Source organism: Pelobates fuscus, chromosome 6 (assembly GCF_036172605.1).
Source record: "Pelobates fuscus isolate aPelFus1 chromosome 6, aPelFus1.pri, whole genome shotgun sequence".
NCBI lineage: Eukaryota > Metazoa > Chordata > Amphibia > Anura > Pelobatidae > Pelobates > Pelobates fuscus.
In genome coordinates, this window is record NC_086322.1 from 286,727,065 (window position 1) to 286,746,649 (window position 19,585).

General features: G+C 38.3%; 1 protein-coding gene across 1 annotated transcript in view; it reads left to right on the plus strand.

Annotated features, from left to right (window-relative positions):
• Positions 1–19,238, plus strand: part of SCN4A (sodium voltage-gated channel alpha subunit 4) — a 141,951-nt gene extending 122,713 nt beyond the window's left edge. Inside the window, exons 16-28 of the mRNA XM_063459375.1 lie at positions 3,472–3,933; positions 4,015–4,138; positions 4,563–4,717; positions 5,489–5,662; positions 5,954–6,076; positions 6,712–6,990; positions 7,305–7,358; positions 8,161–8,298; positions 8,858–8,962; positions 9,649–9,919; positions 12,250–13,385; positions 15,757–15,797; positions 18,492–19,238. Of these exons, the coding sequence (XP_063315445.1) occupies positions 3,472–3,933; positions 4,015–4,138; positions 4,563–4,717; positions 5,489–5,662; positions 5,954–6,076; positions 6,712–6,990; positions 7,305–7,358; positions 8,161–8,298; positions 8,858–8,962; positions 9,649–9,919; positions 12,250–13,385; positions 15,757–15,759 (3,024 nt within the window). The 3' untranslated portion in view covers positions 15,760–15,797; positions 18,492–19,238. The remainder of the gene's footprint in view (positions 1–3,471; positions 3,934–4,014; positions 4,139–4,562; positions 4,718–5,488; positions 5,663–5,953; positions 6,077–6,711; positions 6,991–7,304; positions 7,359–8,160; positions 8,299–8,857; positions 8,963–9,648; positions 9,920–12,249; positions 13,386–15,756; positions 15,798–18,491) is intronic.
• Positions 19,239–19,585: the final 347 nt, after the last annotated feature.

A 19,585-nucleotide genomic window follows, 5' to 3' on the forward strand; every position in this document is an offset into this window, starting at 1 on the left:
ACATAAATTATAGACTTAGTAAGTTTTTTTCAATATATTGACAACTTAATGTTGCCTCCAGCTACATTTTTTTTTTAACAAATGTGATCATAGTTTGTACAGCAATGTCTTATGTTTATATACTGTGATGTTTAACACTGGATCTAAGGGAAGCACTTATTGTGTATGCTTCCTGATTGAATTACAGATAAATGGACCAATCAGGGTCAGCGTACTTATCATAGCGTGGAAATTAGGTTCTTCCTAAATTGTGTAATGCATTGCTGTGACTATATACTTAGTAACATTTTGAAATTCATACAGTACACTACTTGCTGTATACATTTTTATTGCATACATTTTAACAATATCCAAGTCTTGATGGCTGACGATGGAGGCTTGTTGTCTCCCCCTACAGTGCAACAGCACGTTACACTACCTCCCCACAAAGGTCGGCCATGCTTACATACATAATTTGGCAGGAAGACAAGCCATTAATACTGCACTATTATAGGCAACAAGACATTTCCTCCTGAAATCCTTTAAAGTTATAATAGGACATCGAGAGGAAGCAACTCAAATAGCCATGTAATTCTGTCTGTTTAGAAAATAGAAACTTGGGTAAAGGAGACGGGGTATATATTAAACAGAAATATTGAACAAAGAGGAGACAAGACCTCCATGTAAAGATTCTATTTAAATCCTCCCGAGTCCTGTTGTGAAGCAAAATTTCCTTTAATATTAGATTAGCCTCTACTCAAATTTGATCTTGGCCCAGATTGGACCCACGTCAGCAATTGCCGTGTGTGGACCAGAGTATTTTTTTTCTCAGTATTTTATGGCTGTGATCCTCTGCTTCGTTGAAACCCATTAGAAAAAATATGTATGTATGGAGAGTATGAAATTACATCAGTGACAGAGAATCTGCAGTGTCAGTAATAATTCTTAACTTTGATACGGACAATCTGTGATCTCTGTGTATGTGTGAAATGCATGCCGTGTGTGTGTGTGCTGGGAACGAGTCAGAATGGGAATATAGGAACCTCGAAGCCAGATACAGCTATGTTTGAGAATGTTCAAGAATGTTCGGTAATGCAACAAAAGAATTCCGAGAAGGTAAAGGAAGAATTCATGATATTAATGATATCTCTGACATGGAATGGAATGTGGACATAACACGAAATCTTTACATTTAGTGTATAACGGTGCAGTAGATTTATAGGGCATTGTTAACCTTTTCGGGTAGGCAGTAGACTTGAGTACAAATGCGTTTCAGATGGTACACACAATGAAATTCTCTTTAAATGGTTATTTTAAACACCATGACCACTTTAGCGATTTGAAGTGTTAATGATGCCTGGAGTCTGTATTTGCAGTGTTTCGTTGCATATACCGAGTTTAACATTTTATGCTACACCTCCGGCAGCATCATTGGGGTATCATGAACCATCTCAGAACTAAAATTCTGGGCTGGTTAATGGCAATTCAGGGGAAAATTTGAAGAAGGGAATCTAATAAAGTGACTGAGAGCGGTCAATTTACTCTCAGCCAATGAATAAGTGACAGGATTAGCATCTGGCTTCTGCAGCTCTACAGAAACGATTTCTGCGATTGTCTGTTCAGTGGAAATCTGACGCAGATATGGCTGTAAAACAGTTTGTCCAATTATCGGGGAACGGTGCCCGGGTACTCCTATCATCATAACCAGAGTTTATGATGGTTGGAGTAATTTCATTTAGTATTTACCTGGGTAGCTATATTCTTTTTATAAGACTCCTCCGGTAAAATGATCAATAGGGTAGATTAAAAGGTATTAGATTCATTTGTACTACCTGAAAAGCATTTGCGAACAAGTCTAGTGGCCAGCTGTAGAGATCTGAGACCCTGAATATCTAGATAGGGAGCTAGTGGATGTGGACTCCTGGATTGCTAACATCACAGTGCTCCTTTCCCTGTCCCATCTCATCATCATCAATGTGTTACAATTAGAGCGGGGGTATGACATTGTGTACAGAGCTATCTGCTTTTAACACACTAAGCCTCAAGAAGGAATTGGGGAGAGAACTGTGCAGATAGTCTGGGCCCCAAAAGACTTGGGCCTATTCACACCGTCCCCCCCCCCCTCCCTTCCCCCTCCCCTCCACACACTTTACCTATGTCATAACATCAGGGGTTCATTGCAAGAACTAATTACATATTATGCTATTCTAATGATCAAACTAACCGTTTATCATTAGAATAGCATAATATGTCATTACCAATCTCTGCCGAAATGTAATGAACTGATACTAAATCAGATGTGAAAGGAGCTTCTATTAACATTTATATATTTATGTGTAGATATCCCATAGTGTGACACAATTCAATGGCCCCATTTTTTTTATTTTTATTGGATTTTATTGGTTCTGTTATATAGTAAGTAGTGTTTTACAATGTGTTGTTCTCAATCTGAGAAACCATATAATGTTTACTGAACATAGCGTTAGTTTGTTTTTGTTTTGTTTTTTAACCATACATTTATATCAAATCTCCCAACATTGGGCGGTATTACACCAGAACAGGGGGCAGATCAGCCTGTGGGGCATACCAAAAAAAAAGGGTGTTTCACCCTGGTATATGGGCACATCAGACTGACCGACAAGCCTACCCGGCCAAACCCATTCAGGGAAGACCATACACATAGCACTGCTTAAGCTCTCTCTGGAACGTCATAGTTCCCTGTCATCATTCAGTACTGCACAAGTTTGTCTCATGATGCACTTGTGTTAAGCTTGCTGAGGACAGTTCCCCGTTATTATCAGATAAAAATGGGGACAGAACGACAAGAACCCAAAATCATGATGGCCTCACCAGATCCTTGACTGTCAGTGGGTATACTAAATTTATACACAACTCTCATTTATCCCAGTTAAAAGAGATTGGATGTTAAATATATCAAGCTATGTTCTTCTAGATTGGGGGTACCATGGAGATCATTCTGAAATCCATCCATTCTTCTGTTGGAATTCTGAGCATAGAGTATTAATATATGCGAGCCGGCAATTAAAACTATTTTGCTTTAATACCAGGGTCCTGAAAGTACAGAAAATAAAATTTCTTAAGATATCTGGTAGTGAGTGTTATAGGATAGTCTTCTTTTCCATTGCTGATAGACCTGATAAGATGTTTGTTTGAGCAGGTCTTAGCGTTCTGAATATTGTGTGGATCTTTTCAAAACCAGTTTAAAATCAGTTGTAAAATGCTGCCTTAGGGACATAGCCCTCGATTTAATAAGCTTTCCAAATTATTCAATACTGTTAGAACAACTTACCAAAAGATTTATATACGTAGAGGTCACCATTATAGTCTTTTGGGGAATTTCTCTAGATTCATAATTTGCTAAGTAATAAAAATGTTTTTCTCACTGTATTGAATCATATGGAAAGTTTATTAAATTGAGGCCATAATCCCTTATTAATATGATATTTCTAATATTGTATATATTTTTTTCAGGTTCTCAATCTCTTTTTGGCCCTTTTGCTGAGTTCTTTTAGTGCTGATAACCTCTCGGCGTCCGATGATGATGGAGAGATGAATAACTTGCAGATCGCAATAGGAAGGATCACTCGAGGCATTGACTTTGTGAAGAAAACCTTTTTCTCCCTTCTACATATAAAGAGAAAAGAGAAAAAAAAAGAAGAGGAAGATGAGAACGAGGATGTAACCAAAAACAGTTTTGTTCTAAACCACGTAAATACGGAACCAGAGCCAGACAAGTTAGATTATCCATTTCTTGATGGTGTGTCCAAAAGAGAGCAATATTTTATGGATGAATTTGATCATACAAATTTTATTAACAACCCGCACTTTAGGATAGAGGTACCCATTGCCTCGGAAGAATCTGACTTCGATGTACCTGATACGGATGAATTCAGCATCCAATCAGAGGTAGAGGAGAGCATGCTACAGAAGAAGGTAGGACTAATCTTACAATATTTTTACATATTGAGTTAAGTAAGCAGATCATCCCTTCTTGAATTCTTTATTTTCCTTTAGCGGCGGTTTGATGACGGCTCTTCAATATGTAGTACAGCAGATTATAAACCACCCGAGTCTGATGTGGAAGAAGAGGCATTAGATCATAAGGATGAAGATGGCCCGCAGGATTGTTTTACAGAAGGTAAAAGAAAAAGTTACTCTTACACCGTAGTGTAGTCTGGCAAAGGAGAGGACCTGGTATGTACCACAACAAGTTTGGAAATCCAGAGATCAAGCATCTCATCACAATAACATGGCACAGCTTCTTTCTTCTATTTATGGCGGCCATTGTGAATATAAAATTTTAATTAGAATATAACTTTGAATTTTTACAAGTGCTATAGATTTTGCCAGCAGAAGGTGTACATTATGTGTTTTCACCTACTTGAAACTGACTCTTCGATCCACATATTTTGTAAAAGAGTCCCTTGGAAACATAAACAATTGGCAAGTATTTATTTTTGAGGACAAATTAACTTTAACAACAGTCATATATAATTAGAGAAAAATATTTTAAAAATATATCCATGATAAACTTTGAGAAGTGCATTTGTTCTTTTATTCAGCCTGTGTAAGACGATTCCCCTTTCTTCATGTGGATATCACAACCGAGAAAGGAAAGATGTGGTGGAACCTTCGAAAAGCATGCTTCACGATTGTTGAGCACAACTGGTTTGAGACCTTCATCATATTTATGATTTTACTTAGCAGCGGAGCTCTGGTAAATACTTTTTTTCATAGATTCCATTTGATAGATTTTCATGGTCAGAGGAATGATAAGATAGCTAATTAGCTATAAGGTTTTTTATGTTTTTAATGGACAAATATGTAGCTAATTCACCCAGTAAAATGCCCATCTAGATTGAAGTCTAGGATTAGAGTTGGTATTAAGATCACAGAGGAAAAGTAATTAATCATTTTCAGATAAAAGCTAAGATTTTTATCTGGAGTATTTTGGTCAGTTCAGTGGTTATAGAGACTAAAAGTTAAGATAAAATCACAGTATTTGAAGATGACTGTCTTTTGTGCCAATGCCAAAAAAATGCAAGCTCCGCAGAAATCATAGAACTGCAAGGTCAACTGAATTAGACATAACCCAGTTCTGAAACCTCTCAGTGACATTACCTGTCTGTTTAATGAGGGACAGCAAGTCCTTCAGCAAAATTGTCTGCTCTCAAAGATGCAGGAAGTAAGAGAAAAATAACCTGATTTTCTAGGCTAAATTATTGGCAGCAAAATTAAAATATGTCCATCTACAATAAGATGACATCAGCCATGTAAGTTGAAGAAAAATGAGCATTATGTCCCTTGTAAATTCTCAAAATTGTTGTGAAGACGGGAGGCTTATTCTGTGTCCTAACAATGTGAATGATTTAGAGGCTGATTTATTTTTATTTTATTTATTTTTTTTATCATTTTTATCCAAAAGTTTGACCCTTTAGTGTATTTTTCCAACTGTTTACAATTTCCAATCTTTTTGTTTTCTTTGTAGGCATTTGAAGATATCTATATCGAACAGAGGAAGGTTATTAAGACAATACTGGAGTATGCCGATAAAGTGTTTAGTTATATTTTTGTATTTGAAATGCTTCTCAAGTGGGTGGCCTATGGCTTCAAGGTTTATTTCACCAATGCTTGGTGCTGGTTGGATTTCCTCATTGTTGATGTAAGTTTCTTAATCTGTCCATTGGCGAACTGGATGTTCTAGAATAGGGGTAGGCCACCTTCAGCACTCCAGATGTTGTGAACTGCATCTTCCACAACATTCTTGCAGCCATAATGCTGGCAAAGCATCATGGGAGATGAAGTCCATAACATCTGATGTGCAAAAGGTTGCCGAAACCGTAGAAGAATTTGTTAATACATTTAAAAATGTATTATATCAGATCTCCTCGTAGTTGCAGTTGGTGATATATTTTTGTTATGAATTAATCTGTTTGAAATCAATCCTTAACAGGTTTCTCTGATCAGTCTGACGGCCAATTGGTTGGGCTATTCTGAACTTGGCGCTATTAAATCTCTTAGGACCTTGAGAGCTCTAAGGCCGTTACGAGCACTGTCACGATTTGAAGGCATGAGAGTAAGCTGTTTAATTATTGTTAACATTCTAAAGTGTGTGTACACCTTATAGAATGCAAGAAAATCTTTCAAATTGTGTACCTACTGCATCACAGAATATGTAACACATTACAGAACAGTCAGTAAGTAATAGAAGATATTCACAGAGCTACAGAAAGCAAAGTTCTTTTATGTAGTTTTATTATTTTTATTTATAGACAAAAGTGTCTTCCTTGACTCTAATAAAAACAATTTGCTGCCTTACTTAACCTGGGTCTTAATGTACTTAGATGTAAGCATAGTGTAGAATTCTCAGAGACATTTCCTGATATGATACTAGTGGTATGAGTTTGCAGATTTTTGGTTTGGATAAGGCTGTGGCACCTAGGTGTAGAATATGCTTTGCCAATTGGAATATACCTGTTTTCATTGACTCTGGAGAATCAGTCAGCATAATGACTCATACGAAACTTGAAATTTTACAAAACAAAAATGAAGAATAAATAATAAACTCTGACTTCTACATCCCAAAATAGTCACTCCTTAATGTTAGCATTCTCTTACAAAGTATAGTATTAAGTTGGTTTCCTTTCTTGTTGCCTCGTGAATATTTCTAGTTATCTTACACTTCTGGAGCTCACATGGGTTTCTGTTTAGGTGGTCGTTAATGCACTTTTGGGTGCCATCCCTTCCATCATGAACGTTCTGTTGGTTTGTTTGATCTTCTGGCTAATCTTCAGCATCATGGGTGTGAATCTATTCGCTGGGAAGTATTATCGATGTATCAACACCACCACGTCAGAAGTCTTACCGATCGACTTTGTCAATAATCGGACTCAGTGCTTTGCGTTAAACTACACCGAGCAAGTGCGATGGGTTAATGTCAAAGTTAATTTTGACAACGTGGGTCTTGGCTACCTCTCTCTGCTGCAAGTGGTAAGACCTTTATTCCGTACTCTTTACAATCCTAACAAACCAAAGAACTGGAGTTCCCCAGCCCTTTTATAATTGCAGTTTTCAGTATCTGCCATGAATTACTGGCAAATACCAAACACGGTGAATTCTGTGTCCTGTAAAGAAGGTAATTTTCCATGAATTTTCCATTCATGGCTACAACCTTGTCTAGTAGTCAGAGAACATTTGTTCTCAAATTAAATATAACTCCCTTTTTATCTGTGAGCGATTAAACAAAGTTGCCCAAACTGTACACTGTTTGTACACAGTCAAATAACCGTTTATCCTCTATATAGGCAACCTTTAAAGGCTGGATGGATATTATGTACGCCGCTGTGGACTCTCGAGATGTAAGTACACCAATTTCTTTTCAAAGCTTAAATATCAGTGTTGCAAAGCATGGCTGAATGTAAGGAAAATGAGAATTACATTGAGGCTACTTCAATTATTAGCCATCATATGGGCCACTCGCGATGATAAAAAAAATCTGTTATAATTTTTTTTTTCTTTAAGCATTTTCTCTTTTTCTCTCTTTGTTTCAGTGTTGTATGGTATTCCACCAGTTTTACATTTATTGGCACATCATTCATTACCGTCTGATTTATTTTGCTTTCAGTAAATCTCAATAACTTTGATGATTTGCCTTACAAGTTCATTACTGTATGATTGTTTATATAATATATGTTTATACATCATATTCCATAAACCTCTTGCAGCAGGGGTTTCGGAATATGTGCGGCCACCAATTTTCCAACAACGCACAAGGCACAACGTTGAAACGCACTAACAACATAGGGAAATAAAAAAAAAATTAGTGTTTCTCATTATTTTTTTAATGTATAAGAAGTAATCAGTATACATATAGACATATTTGTAGGAAACAATTGACATGTTCTGCCCAGAATTCTCTACACATCTGTACCGATAACTTTTATTACATCTTGTGCTTGGTTGCTAGGTTTCAAGTGTTGTTTGTAATTTTTGCTTTTGGTATCAGGCAAACTAGCCTTTACGATTTACCCTTCAGAATGTCCTTGTACCTTGGGCGTCAGCAATATCCTTTTAAATAACTCCCAGGACTCACAGTGACTCTTCCATATATATTCCAGCATCTAGCATTTCTCCTGATCACGTGGTCTTTCTTATCACCAGGTGGAAGAGCAGCCGGAATATGAAACAAACCTCTACATGTATTTATACTTTGTTATATTTATCATATTTGGAGCCTTTTTCACTTTGAATCTGTTTATCGGTGTCATCATTGACAACTTCAATCAGCAAAAGAAAAAGATAAGTATCAAACAGAGCGTGTTTGACATTTTTTAGTCTTTGGCAGTCAGCGTTATTAATGTCAGCAACAGACATATTACCGTAGCCTTACAATGGAATGGGACTGTTATTTCTCTAAAAGTCAAAGTTTGTTCCCTTGTTCCCTTATTGAAGCATTTAACCCCTTAAGGACCAAACTTCTGGAATAAAATGGAATCATGACGTGTCACACACGTCATGTGTCCTTAAGGGGTTAATAGAGTGAAAAGTGCTCTGGAGATATTTAAGAAACACATATCTATACTTTCATGGTCACAACGCCTTAGGAGCGCTCATGTGCGTTCGGACATCTACAGACGAAAGCTCTCCTAATCACGTTGCATTGGCTAGTTATTTACATTTTTTGTAGCATATCCAAACAGCCAAACAGGTAGGCCTTGTAAATAACATTTTAGACTGCTGCAAACTAAGGTCCATGTCACAGTCGTACATTTTGTGCAAGCTGGCGTGGTCAAGATGAATCAATGTTATGTACGTTTTCATGTCTGGCCTAAGTAACCGGGATTTTCTATGTTTATACTTTGGGGGGAAGGACATCTTCATGACTGAGGAACAAAAGAAATATTACAACGCTATGAAAAAGCTGGGATCCAAGAAACCTCAGAAACCAATTCCGCGGCCAACGGTAATGAATTGAACTCCTTCTAGTCCAGTAACATGTTTGCAACCTCTCATCGTGTTTCCTACAGCTGGCCCTGTTTACATTAAAACATAGAATTCAATGTCTACATTTAAAAGGTTGCTGCTAAAAGGTGCATTTTAGATGCCCCCGTATATAGAGAGATGTAACAATAATGGTGCAATTGTATGACCGCAGTATATGCCACAAAAATAAAATATAAAGAAAGAAAGAAAAAGTGGCCTTAAAATTGATAAGGTTAGCCTTGGGAGGTGTTCAGGTTGGGGTCACCTTTTAGGAGCTGGTGGTATAGGGATGCATCATTATGGATATCTCAAACTTATCCTGAGATGTTTCTGAACTACAGTTCCAATGGTTCTCTGAACATCTATTGCATCTAAAAAAGTCAGAGAGGGACTGTGCCCAGAGCTTCAAAGCACCATAACCACTACAACAATCTGTAGTGGCAATGGTGCTTGAAATGTCCTTTCAAGGCTGACTGTTTACCATGGGAAATGGAATGCAGATATATCCATGGACCAATGTTAGCCATCACTACTCTAAATCTATATATATATATATATATATATGCACTTTGCTAACTTCTTCTCTTTTACCATTAATTCTCTTTCCTTCTCTCCTCCTATCTGTGCATCTTTTGTCTGTCTTTCCATTGTGATTTGCCGCCGCAGAACAAAATTCAAGGTCTAGTGTTTGACTTCGTCTCCAAGCAGCTCTTTGACATTGTCATTATGATTTTAATTTGCCTCAACATGGTGACAATGATGATTGAAACCGATGACCAAACTCAGGAAAAAGTAGATATTCTCTTTAAGATCAACTTATTCTTCATTGTCATATTTACAACGGAATGTGTACTCAAAATGTTCGCTCTCAGATACTACTTCTTCACCATTGGATGGAATATTTTTGACTTTGTAGTGGTCATCCTGTCTATTGTTGGTAAGTATTAGTCTCAATCTGGACCTGGTTGTAGGCTTGTGGTTAACAAGCAGGTCAGCTTGCTAAGTCCACAATTTTAACTACTGTATTTATCGGCGTATAACACGCACTTTTTCTCCCTGAAAATAGGGGGAAAATGATGGGTGCGTGTTATACGCCGATATACCATATTTACTTACCTGTCTTGAAGCGTGGGCCGGTGTTCAGCGCGCACCGCGGTACTGGAACTTCAATTTCAGGTTCCGGTTTCCGGCGGGACTGAAAGGAAGTGTGCACACTTCCTTTCAGTCCCGCCGGAAACCGGAACCTGAAATTGAAGTTCCAGTACCGCGGTGCACGCTGTGAAGCCGGCCCACGCTTCAAGACAGGTAAGTAATTATGGGACAAGGGGAGGGAAAGTGCACTATGGGACAAGGGGAGGGAGGGACACTATGGGAGGGGGGGGGACACTATTGGAGGGGGTGGAGAATACTATGGGAGGGGGTGGAGAATACTATGGGAGGGAGTGGAGAATACTATGGGAGGGGGGGAGAATACTATGGGAGGGGGGGAGAATACTATGGAAAGGGGGGGAACACTATGGGATGAAGGGGGGGAATCCTATGGGAGGGGGTGGAGAATACTATGGGAGGGGGGAGAGAATACTATGGGGGGAAGAATACTATGGAAGGGGGGGAACACTATGGGATGAGAGGGGGAACACTATGGGATGAGGGGGGGGGACACTATGGGAGGGGGTGGAGAATACTATGGAAAGGGCGGGGAACACTATGGGATGAGGGGGGGAATACTATGGGAGGGGGGGAAATTTCCTGGAATTTCCTTCTAAAAATGAGGTGCGTGTTATACGCCGATAAATACGGTATTTAAAAAAGGTAAATAAGATTTGAACTTAGCCGTGATAACTAAGTAAATTCAGCTTTCATCATTTTACACAGACTTGGTAATTACTATTCTGACACTCCTATCTAACCTCTATTCACCATTCAACCAGTCCCCACTAACCATTATTCACTATTCTACCAGACCTCCCAAACCTCTATTCACTATTCTAACATTCCTCTCTAATCACTATTCACTATTCTACCACTCCTCTCTAACCACTATTCACTATTCTACCAAACTTCTCTAACCTATAGTCACTATTCTACCACTCCTCTCTAACCACTATTCACTATTCTACCAAACTTCTCTAACCTATAGTCACTATTCTACCACTCCTCTCTAACCACTATTCACTATTCTACCACTCCTCTCTAACCACTATTCACTATTCTACCACTCCTCTCTAACCATTATTCCCTATTCTACCATTTCTCTATAACCACTGTTCCCTATTCTACCAGTCCTCTCTAATGGCTATTCACTATTTTACCAGTTCTACCAGTCCTCTCTAACCATTATTCACTATTCTACCAGTTCTACCAGCCCTCTCTAACCACTAGTCTACCAGACCTTTAGCCACTATTCACTATTCCACCTAATCTCTCTAAGCTCTGTTCACTATTTTACCACTTCTCTCTAACCACTATTCTACCATTCCTGTCTAACCACTCTTCTATAAGACCTCTCTAACCTAAATTCACTATTCTACCACTCCTCTCTAACCACTATTCACTATTTGACCACTCTTCTATAACCACTATTAATTATTTGACCACTCCTCTATAACCACTATTCACTATTCTACCAGTCCTTTTTAACCACTATTCACTATGCTACCATTCCTCTTTAACCACTATTCACTATTCAACCACTTCTCTCTAACCACTATTCACTATTCTACCACTAATCTATAACCACTATTCACTGTTCTACCATTCCTCTCTAACCCCTGTTCACTATTCTACCAGACCTCTTAAACCTCTATTTGCTATTCTACTAGACCTCTCTAACCTCTTTTCACTCTTCCACTGCTCATCTCTGGTGAGTGTTCTTTTTTTCGCTGTACTACTCATTTTCTCTGCCCTCCATCCACTATACTATCACTCCTCCCTAACCTCTATTCACTGAACTACAATTACACCCTCACCTTTATTCACTATACTATTACACCTCCCTAACCTTTATTCACTATACTACCAGTGAGGGTCTACAGTTGATTTTGGATCATTTTTGAACACAGGGTTTAGAGATCCTAAGTTCACTCTTGGCTGTTAAATTAATCATAATTAAAATGAAAGTATTCTATTGAACATTTGCGTAACAACAAAATATTATAAACTATTTTAAATGTAGCAGATGTAAGAGCATTAGATCTTTTATTAGTGTATGTATGTTGCGATTTTGCTTGTAACAGAAGTTAATTAATAGCACCTTCCCTTTTCCAGGGATTGTCCTCTCGGATCTCATCGCGGAGTACTTTGTCTCCCCTACACTTTTCAGAGTGATCAGATTGGCGAGAATTGGCAGAGTCCTTCGACTTATAAAATCGGCTAAAGGGATCCGTACATTACTGTTTGCCCTTATGATGTCTCTACCAGCTCTCTTCAACATTGGCCTTTTGCTCTTCCTGGTAATGTTTATTTACTCAATATTTGGGATGTCCAACTTTGCCTATGTGAAGAAGGAATCTGGAATAGATGACATGTTTAACTTTGAAACTTTTGGAAACAGCATTATTTGCTTGTTTGAGATCACCACCTCTGCTGGATGGGATGGGCTTTTGAATCCCATATTAAATAGTGCCCCACCTGACTGTGATCCTCATTTGGAGAACCCTGGGACTGCTATACGTGGGGACTGTGGGAATCCATCCATTGGCATTGTCTTCTTTTGCAGCTACATAATCGTTTCATTCTTAATTGTTGTTAACATGTATATTGCAATCATCCTGGAGAACTTCAATGTGGCTACAGAAGAGAGCAGTGAACCTCTTTGTGAGGATGACTTTGAGATGTTTTACGAAACTTGGGAGAGGTTTGACCCAGATGCAACCCAATTTGTTGCCTACAGTCGAATGTCAGATTTTGTAGATGCTCTACAAGAGCCTTTAAAGATTCCTAAACCAAACAAAATTAAACTAGTTACTATGGACCTTCCTATGGTAACTGGAGATAAGATTCATTGCTTGGACATTCTGTTTGCATTGACTAAAGATGTGCTGGGAGACTCCGGAGAAATGGATGCACTTAAGGCCTCAATGGAAGAGAAGTTTATGGCAGCAAACCCATCTAAGGTATCTTACGAACCTATCACCACAACTCTTAAAAGGAAGCAAGAGGAGGTTTGTGCCACTAAAATCCAGAGGGCATTCAGAAGACATCTACTCAAGCGTTCAGTGAAACACGCATCCTATGTCTTCCGGCATAGTCGAGATTTAGACTCTGAAGCTGTGGAACCACCAGAAAAGGAAGGAATGATTGCCGACAGAATAAACGATGCATATGGGCAATACTTAGAAGAAAATGGAACTCACCGCCCCACATCCATGAATAGGGAGTCCCGCAGCAGTAGAGATATTGATGTAAGGGAGTCTTATGTATAAAGATATAAACTCTAACATCTTTGACAAACCTTAGGAGAAACCTTCTGCAAATATCCATCTGATTGTCTTTCGGAGATGGCCATCAAAAGGTGGCCATGAACAGGTGGCCATTAGGAGCTTGAAATAATAATGAACATAATGCCTATACTATGCATAGTAACAGAATATGGAAAAATGCAAAGAATTATGTTCGTCTGTAACTAATACACGAGTCAGGATTTTTTAGTGGTATTTAAAGATCCTACAAAATTAAAAGTCTGTCACCTTTAAAATTAGTTCCTTTGACTATTTTACACTTTCCAGAGTTTATTAAGGTTGATTCTATACTTTTATATAAAATATTGCTTAAATTATTATTATAAATACATAATATATTTCTTACAATGAATAGAGTGAGCAAAATAGGACAACTTGCAAATATTTTATCATGTAATAAAATGTGTGTGGGTGTATACAGGTATGTATACATACGTTTTCACATTAGAAAAAACCCACACACGGCAAATGTTTACATATTATATTGTGTTAATAAGGTAAATTATTTCTGTATACATTTTTTTATGAAGCAGGAACTTTATGTAATGTACGATATGTCTGTGAAAGTGAAACAAGCATTTCATAGCGTAGGATTCGGATGAGCATATCTAGATGGACAGAGGGCATCCTCTGACTGCTCCAGGGAGCTCACAATCTATTGTTATAAGGAACATATCAGTCTAAGTGCACATGCAATCTAATATAATATAAAAGACCCAGCTCAAAGGAGCTTTCTATTGAGCAAAATCATGAGGCCCTAATCCAAAAATCTGATAATATTATTGTACACTGAGGTACCCAGTCTCTGCTAATGTAAACACAATATAGCAATATTATATGTATTTTACAGTCAAGATGTTTAATGGACCTGCACACGATGATACATGCTGTAAACTCAATCAGATTCCTTCATTGTAACAACATATACACCAGGGAACATTTTGGGGAGATTCTGCTACTTTCAAATCCAACTTCATGATGGTAAAATGTTAAAAGTATAGGCCTCTCAGTTTCAGGCAGACAATCACGGTGTTATGGTCCTGTCCTGCCGTCCTGACTTTGTTCCCTTGTATTCCACTTTTGAGGACACCAGAGAATTGTCCAAAAATGTGTGGTGCAAGTGGACAATCACTAGACATGCTCTCGCTACACTCAGAGCACTGCGACCTTGCAGAGAGCAATTGAACTGTGCTATCTGCCCTCAGTGGGCTGGCCTTCTTGATTGCAAGGTAGCATGGCCCCCATTTCCAAGTTGGTCCGTCCCCTTTACCCCCCTTCTTGTGAAGTAATTTTAACCATTCACAATACAGCTATGTTTCAATAATTCCAGATAATGCAAGGATTACACATTAATGGCAGCCCCTGCATGGTATAAACGCACACTACCTGGAGCAATAATTATAAAAATGCCCAGCTTCCAAATTCCAATTCATTCTTTTTGGTAAAGCAACATAAAAAAAAATGTTCTTTAGGTGTGACATTTTAGTTAAAGCTGGAAAGTTGAGTAATTAAAAATAAGTGTCAACGAGAAATTACCCAGGCCATGGTCAAAAATCTCTCCAGCTACATTTCCTGTTACACCATGTATGCTCGAGACTGTTCCTTTGATGAATAGAAAGTTGATCCACCATGTTATCCTGGAGATATATCACATATACATATTGATGGGCAGCACAGTAAAAGTGCTACCCTGCAGTATGCAAAATTCAAAGGCAGCAAGTGGCAAAGTAGGTAATTAAACACTCCAATCACCATAACCACTAGCGTCCACTGTAGTGGTTGTGGTGCAAGAGAGCCCTGATGCTGTTCCATGTTAAGTAGTCAAGCCATTTAGGTACAGTTTGAAAACTTACCTGGGTCCTGTAGGGTTTGCCAGCTGCTCCCAGTCTTGTAAAAGAATCCAGTCAGGTCTACAGAGCCATGAGAATGGTCCAGAATTGGCTGTACTTTACTCTACAAAACATCAGATATGGTGCAGGCACCCAGGGCAGTTCAGATAAGTTGTCAAACCACCCTTAAACAATTTCACTACTTACCATGGATGGCCCCAGGGTTATACTGGCACCATAGAAATTCTGCCAAATATGAATTCTACATACTGTTGGTCAGGCCTTGTCTTGTCCTACCATCAATACGTGTTAATGATATGTGTCCAGGATTGGAAACCATGTTCAGAGCCAGTTAAGATTGACAATATAATTAGCAAAAAAAAAAAAATTCTACCTACACAGATATAACCCCCACCCTCTGCTGCAATACTGAGCCTACATCTTAATTTCTTATTTATTTATTTTACATTTTTTTTATCTTCCAGTAAATAGCTTTCAAGTTGGTCTCAGGCTATGGATAAAAAAAGTGAGTTTCTAGGGCATGATTTTACGTGACGTGTAATTTGTCTTTGCAAATAAATGTAAAACACACGTGCTTTCACTTTCTAAAAGTTGTATGGTAATGGGCGTCATATAACTTGACTTGAACCAGTTTGAAAACAGCTTGCTCCTCTTTAACTGTTACTGAACTACAACTACCAGAAGCCCCCGCCATTGTAAGGCATCAACCTGCTGCCAAAGGATTGTGGGATTTGTGGTTCATGATCAGTTTGAGAGCAGTTAGTGTGCTACCTATGCTTTAACACAAGTAGCTGATATAGTAATGTTTGGCCCGATAGCTGCTTTGGAGACCACCGGTCTCTCTGCATGGCTAGACCGCCTCTTGAAAATCTGCTAAGACTGACTATAGGGAAGACCTAGAGCTCTCCCAATCTGCTGAACATTCTAATGAATTGGCTTCTGGAAACAATATTTGCTGGCTCTTGCTTCTGCATCTCAATTTTCATCATAAATGAATATTTTGTGGAATGTATATTATGTGGTAAATTATTCTGTAACCTCTAGAACAGGGATGTCGAACATGCGGCCCCCCAGATGTTGCTGAACTACAACTCCCATGATTCTTTCAATGAAACAGATAGCCAGGGAATCATGGGAGTTGTAGTTCAGCAACATCTGGGGGGCCACATGTTCGACATCCCTGCTCTAGAAGGACCTGCATTTGAATGGTCATTGTTCCTGGAGTTTTAGAACCCAATTCAATGAAATTCTTACAATTGGTTACATTTATCTTGTCAATGGCTTGGAAGCATTATGCTGGGCATAGGCTCTAATTCCTAGATACACGACAGGCTATGGTGGCTTATAAAGAGAAGCAAGTTGTCGTTTAAGAGACAATAGATAACATTTAGCATGAAATACAAGGTGTTCTATCAGAGAGGAAGCCAGATTTTGAAAGTTCTACATGGTGGGAAGCGATAGGTAAGGTGGCTAAACTGTATGGAAGATAAGAAGGGCAGAAGGTGGCTGGCGTTGCTGAATTTGAGAATTTCCAGAGAATGTTTGATGTAGGAGAGAGTCTGATTGATATAAGGAATTCGAGAAGACAGATGTAGCACAGGAGAAGTATTGGAAATGAGAGTTGGAGGATGTAGTGAGAGTAGTGGTCTAAGTTTGAGTTCCCAAGGCAAGGATCGGACTTTGATTTTGACTTTGATTATTCTAGAATTGATTGGGAGCCAACATGTGCGGTTATAGGAGACTGGCAGAGGCATTCATAACAGACTGAAGAGATATGCACTAGAGGGGAGGAGTGCCAATATTAAGGGTCTGGTAGAAACAACATTCTGATTGTTTCTGGTGTTAAAATGTAGCCTGTTCTGAGGATGCTATTTAAAATGAGCAGTATTTATCAACGATTGAATGTCGGTGAAGAAGAAGAGAGTAACATCAAATGTAACACTGAGGTAGTTTGAGTTTGGGCAGTTGGTGAGAATGTAATATTATCAACCAGCAGATAGATTTAGGGTTTCAAAATTATAGAGGCGCATATCTAACAGCCTATTTTTATAGATTATAGAGACAGTGACTGGCACAAGTTTGTAGGGAGGGTGAATGATTAAGAGAAGAGAGGTATCACACCATATTGCAATGCACTAGCTGTTGGTTCTAGCAGTTGGTTGGTGTGTGGTAGATGATTCTAAATATTTAGTCACTCAGCAAAATATTTTTTAGATAGACGAGTATCAGAAGGATATTGGAGTCTTCTATTTTTGAGAATTCCTTGTATCTGAAAGTGTCCATGTTACCTTCTAAGCTGTCAGTAGTACTTGTTGCAGATTCTTAAGCCAGATGAGTCCTTGCATTATCAGACCTTTTTGAAGTGGAAAGGTGTTTTTAATGATCTTTTCATCTGTTCCATGAATTATATTCATGGTGCCCCGGTTGGAGCAATTAAGAGTGTGTCTAGGTATATGGTGGCCACAAGGTGCAGGACAAAGTGAGTTTTACTTACTTAAATCTGTCCTTCATGGCCGCCGTTATGGTTTTCCTGCCGGATCTCTTCTGCTTCTGGCGCTTTATCTGCCAGGAGCTCACATCAGTGTTGCACTATTGAGCATGCGAAAAAGTACAAGACTGAGGTCTATGGAGGATCCTGCAAGTTTACGTGATCACCCATAGACCGAGCCTTTCTTCTTACAGCGGTCACTGGTGACAGCTGGGGGAAATGTCAAATCTCAACAGCAGTAGCTCTGCCTTTTGTCACGTTTTGTCAAGCATATGATAAATGATAAATTTGGGAAGCCCAGGAAAAGCTTGGTTGCAGAACTAGAGAATCTGATGCAATTCATCATTGGGGTGGAGAGACCCTAACTGCCCATTACTTTTTCAAATAAATCAAGACAAATGCCTCACAAAAACTTGCTACCTCCTTGAATTGAATTTCTTAGACTACAGAATTAATACAGAAGTTTCTGAATTGGGACAAAATTAGGAAACGCGTTTTGAGAACCATTCCCATAGCCAATGCATTTCAAACATATCCACAATTAAGAAAGCATGTAGTTAAGATCTCTATATATATTTGTAAAAAAAAATGGCTGTGTTTTATACGTGTGGCTTCTGCGCTTCAAGCTGCTGTATCATGCCAATAGTCTCTACTTGTGGGTGCGCTAGCCCTGTGGAGAATATATTGACTAATGACACCATGTCTCAGCAGGAATACTGAGTTCTGAGCAACTTCACATCTGCTTGGACTATTGAAAGTGTGTCTGAATTCTACACGAATTTGCAGTTCTGTTGACATTTGTGTCTTTCCTGCAATAGCAACAACTCGTTACAACACAAGACGAAAGTGCACGCAAGGGTACTGGGTTCAAGGAGTCTTAAGCTGGGTCACGGTTCAAGTATACGAACTAAAAGATAATTATTTTTTTTAAATAGTAATACATGGAATGACAAGGGCTGTTTTCAATGTGGGGTGTGATGCAAATGTACAAAGAACACAACCCTGTTGGATAACGTGAATGTAAAACCACCATCACAAATGTAAGAGTGAGTTCTGTATTTCAGTGCGTGCTTGCAATATTTCACTGTATTTAAACCTGCAACAACAGCAAATGAACTGACAATTATGCAACAAAATTGTACGATAAATATCACAAATGGGAATTTTGTTTATTAAAATTTCAAACCACTCCGTAGCAGTTTCTATATTTTACGTTAGAAGAATCCAGTATGCAGCGCTAACTACAAACAATCCTTAAGGAGAAATTCACTAAAATCATTGTTACATCGTGTTTTGTGATTGCTTTTTGTTTACCAGAATCTTCACAATATATTAACTAGCCATAGACCAAGCTGTTGTACAGTATAATAGCTTTGTAGGTGGTTATAGTGGCATGCCAAATATGTATTTTTTTTAATGAAGGCGATCACACTTCTAGCACTATATTATAAAAAAATCAGGACTGTTATACTCTGCATAACAAAAATAAAGAATTATAAAAATCAGGACTAATGGGTAGTGTATTAAATAAATGCAGTTTGGGTATTGATTTTTCTTTAGATTTACAGCAACGCTGAGGTTTTACCTATATTTTATTCATTTATTTCTTTTTCTGTCAACCCTCCATTTTAATATTTTCCATGCTTTATCAGAAGATTTCTTAATAAATTATTTTATTTTTAACTAAATTTACACCGTGTCTTTTGTCATGCAAATAAGATGGTTAGATTTTCCTTTCTTCTTTAACCCCTTAAGGACCAAACTTCTGGAATAAAAGGGAATCATGACATGTCACACATGTCATG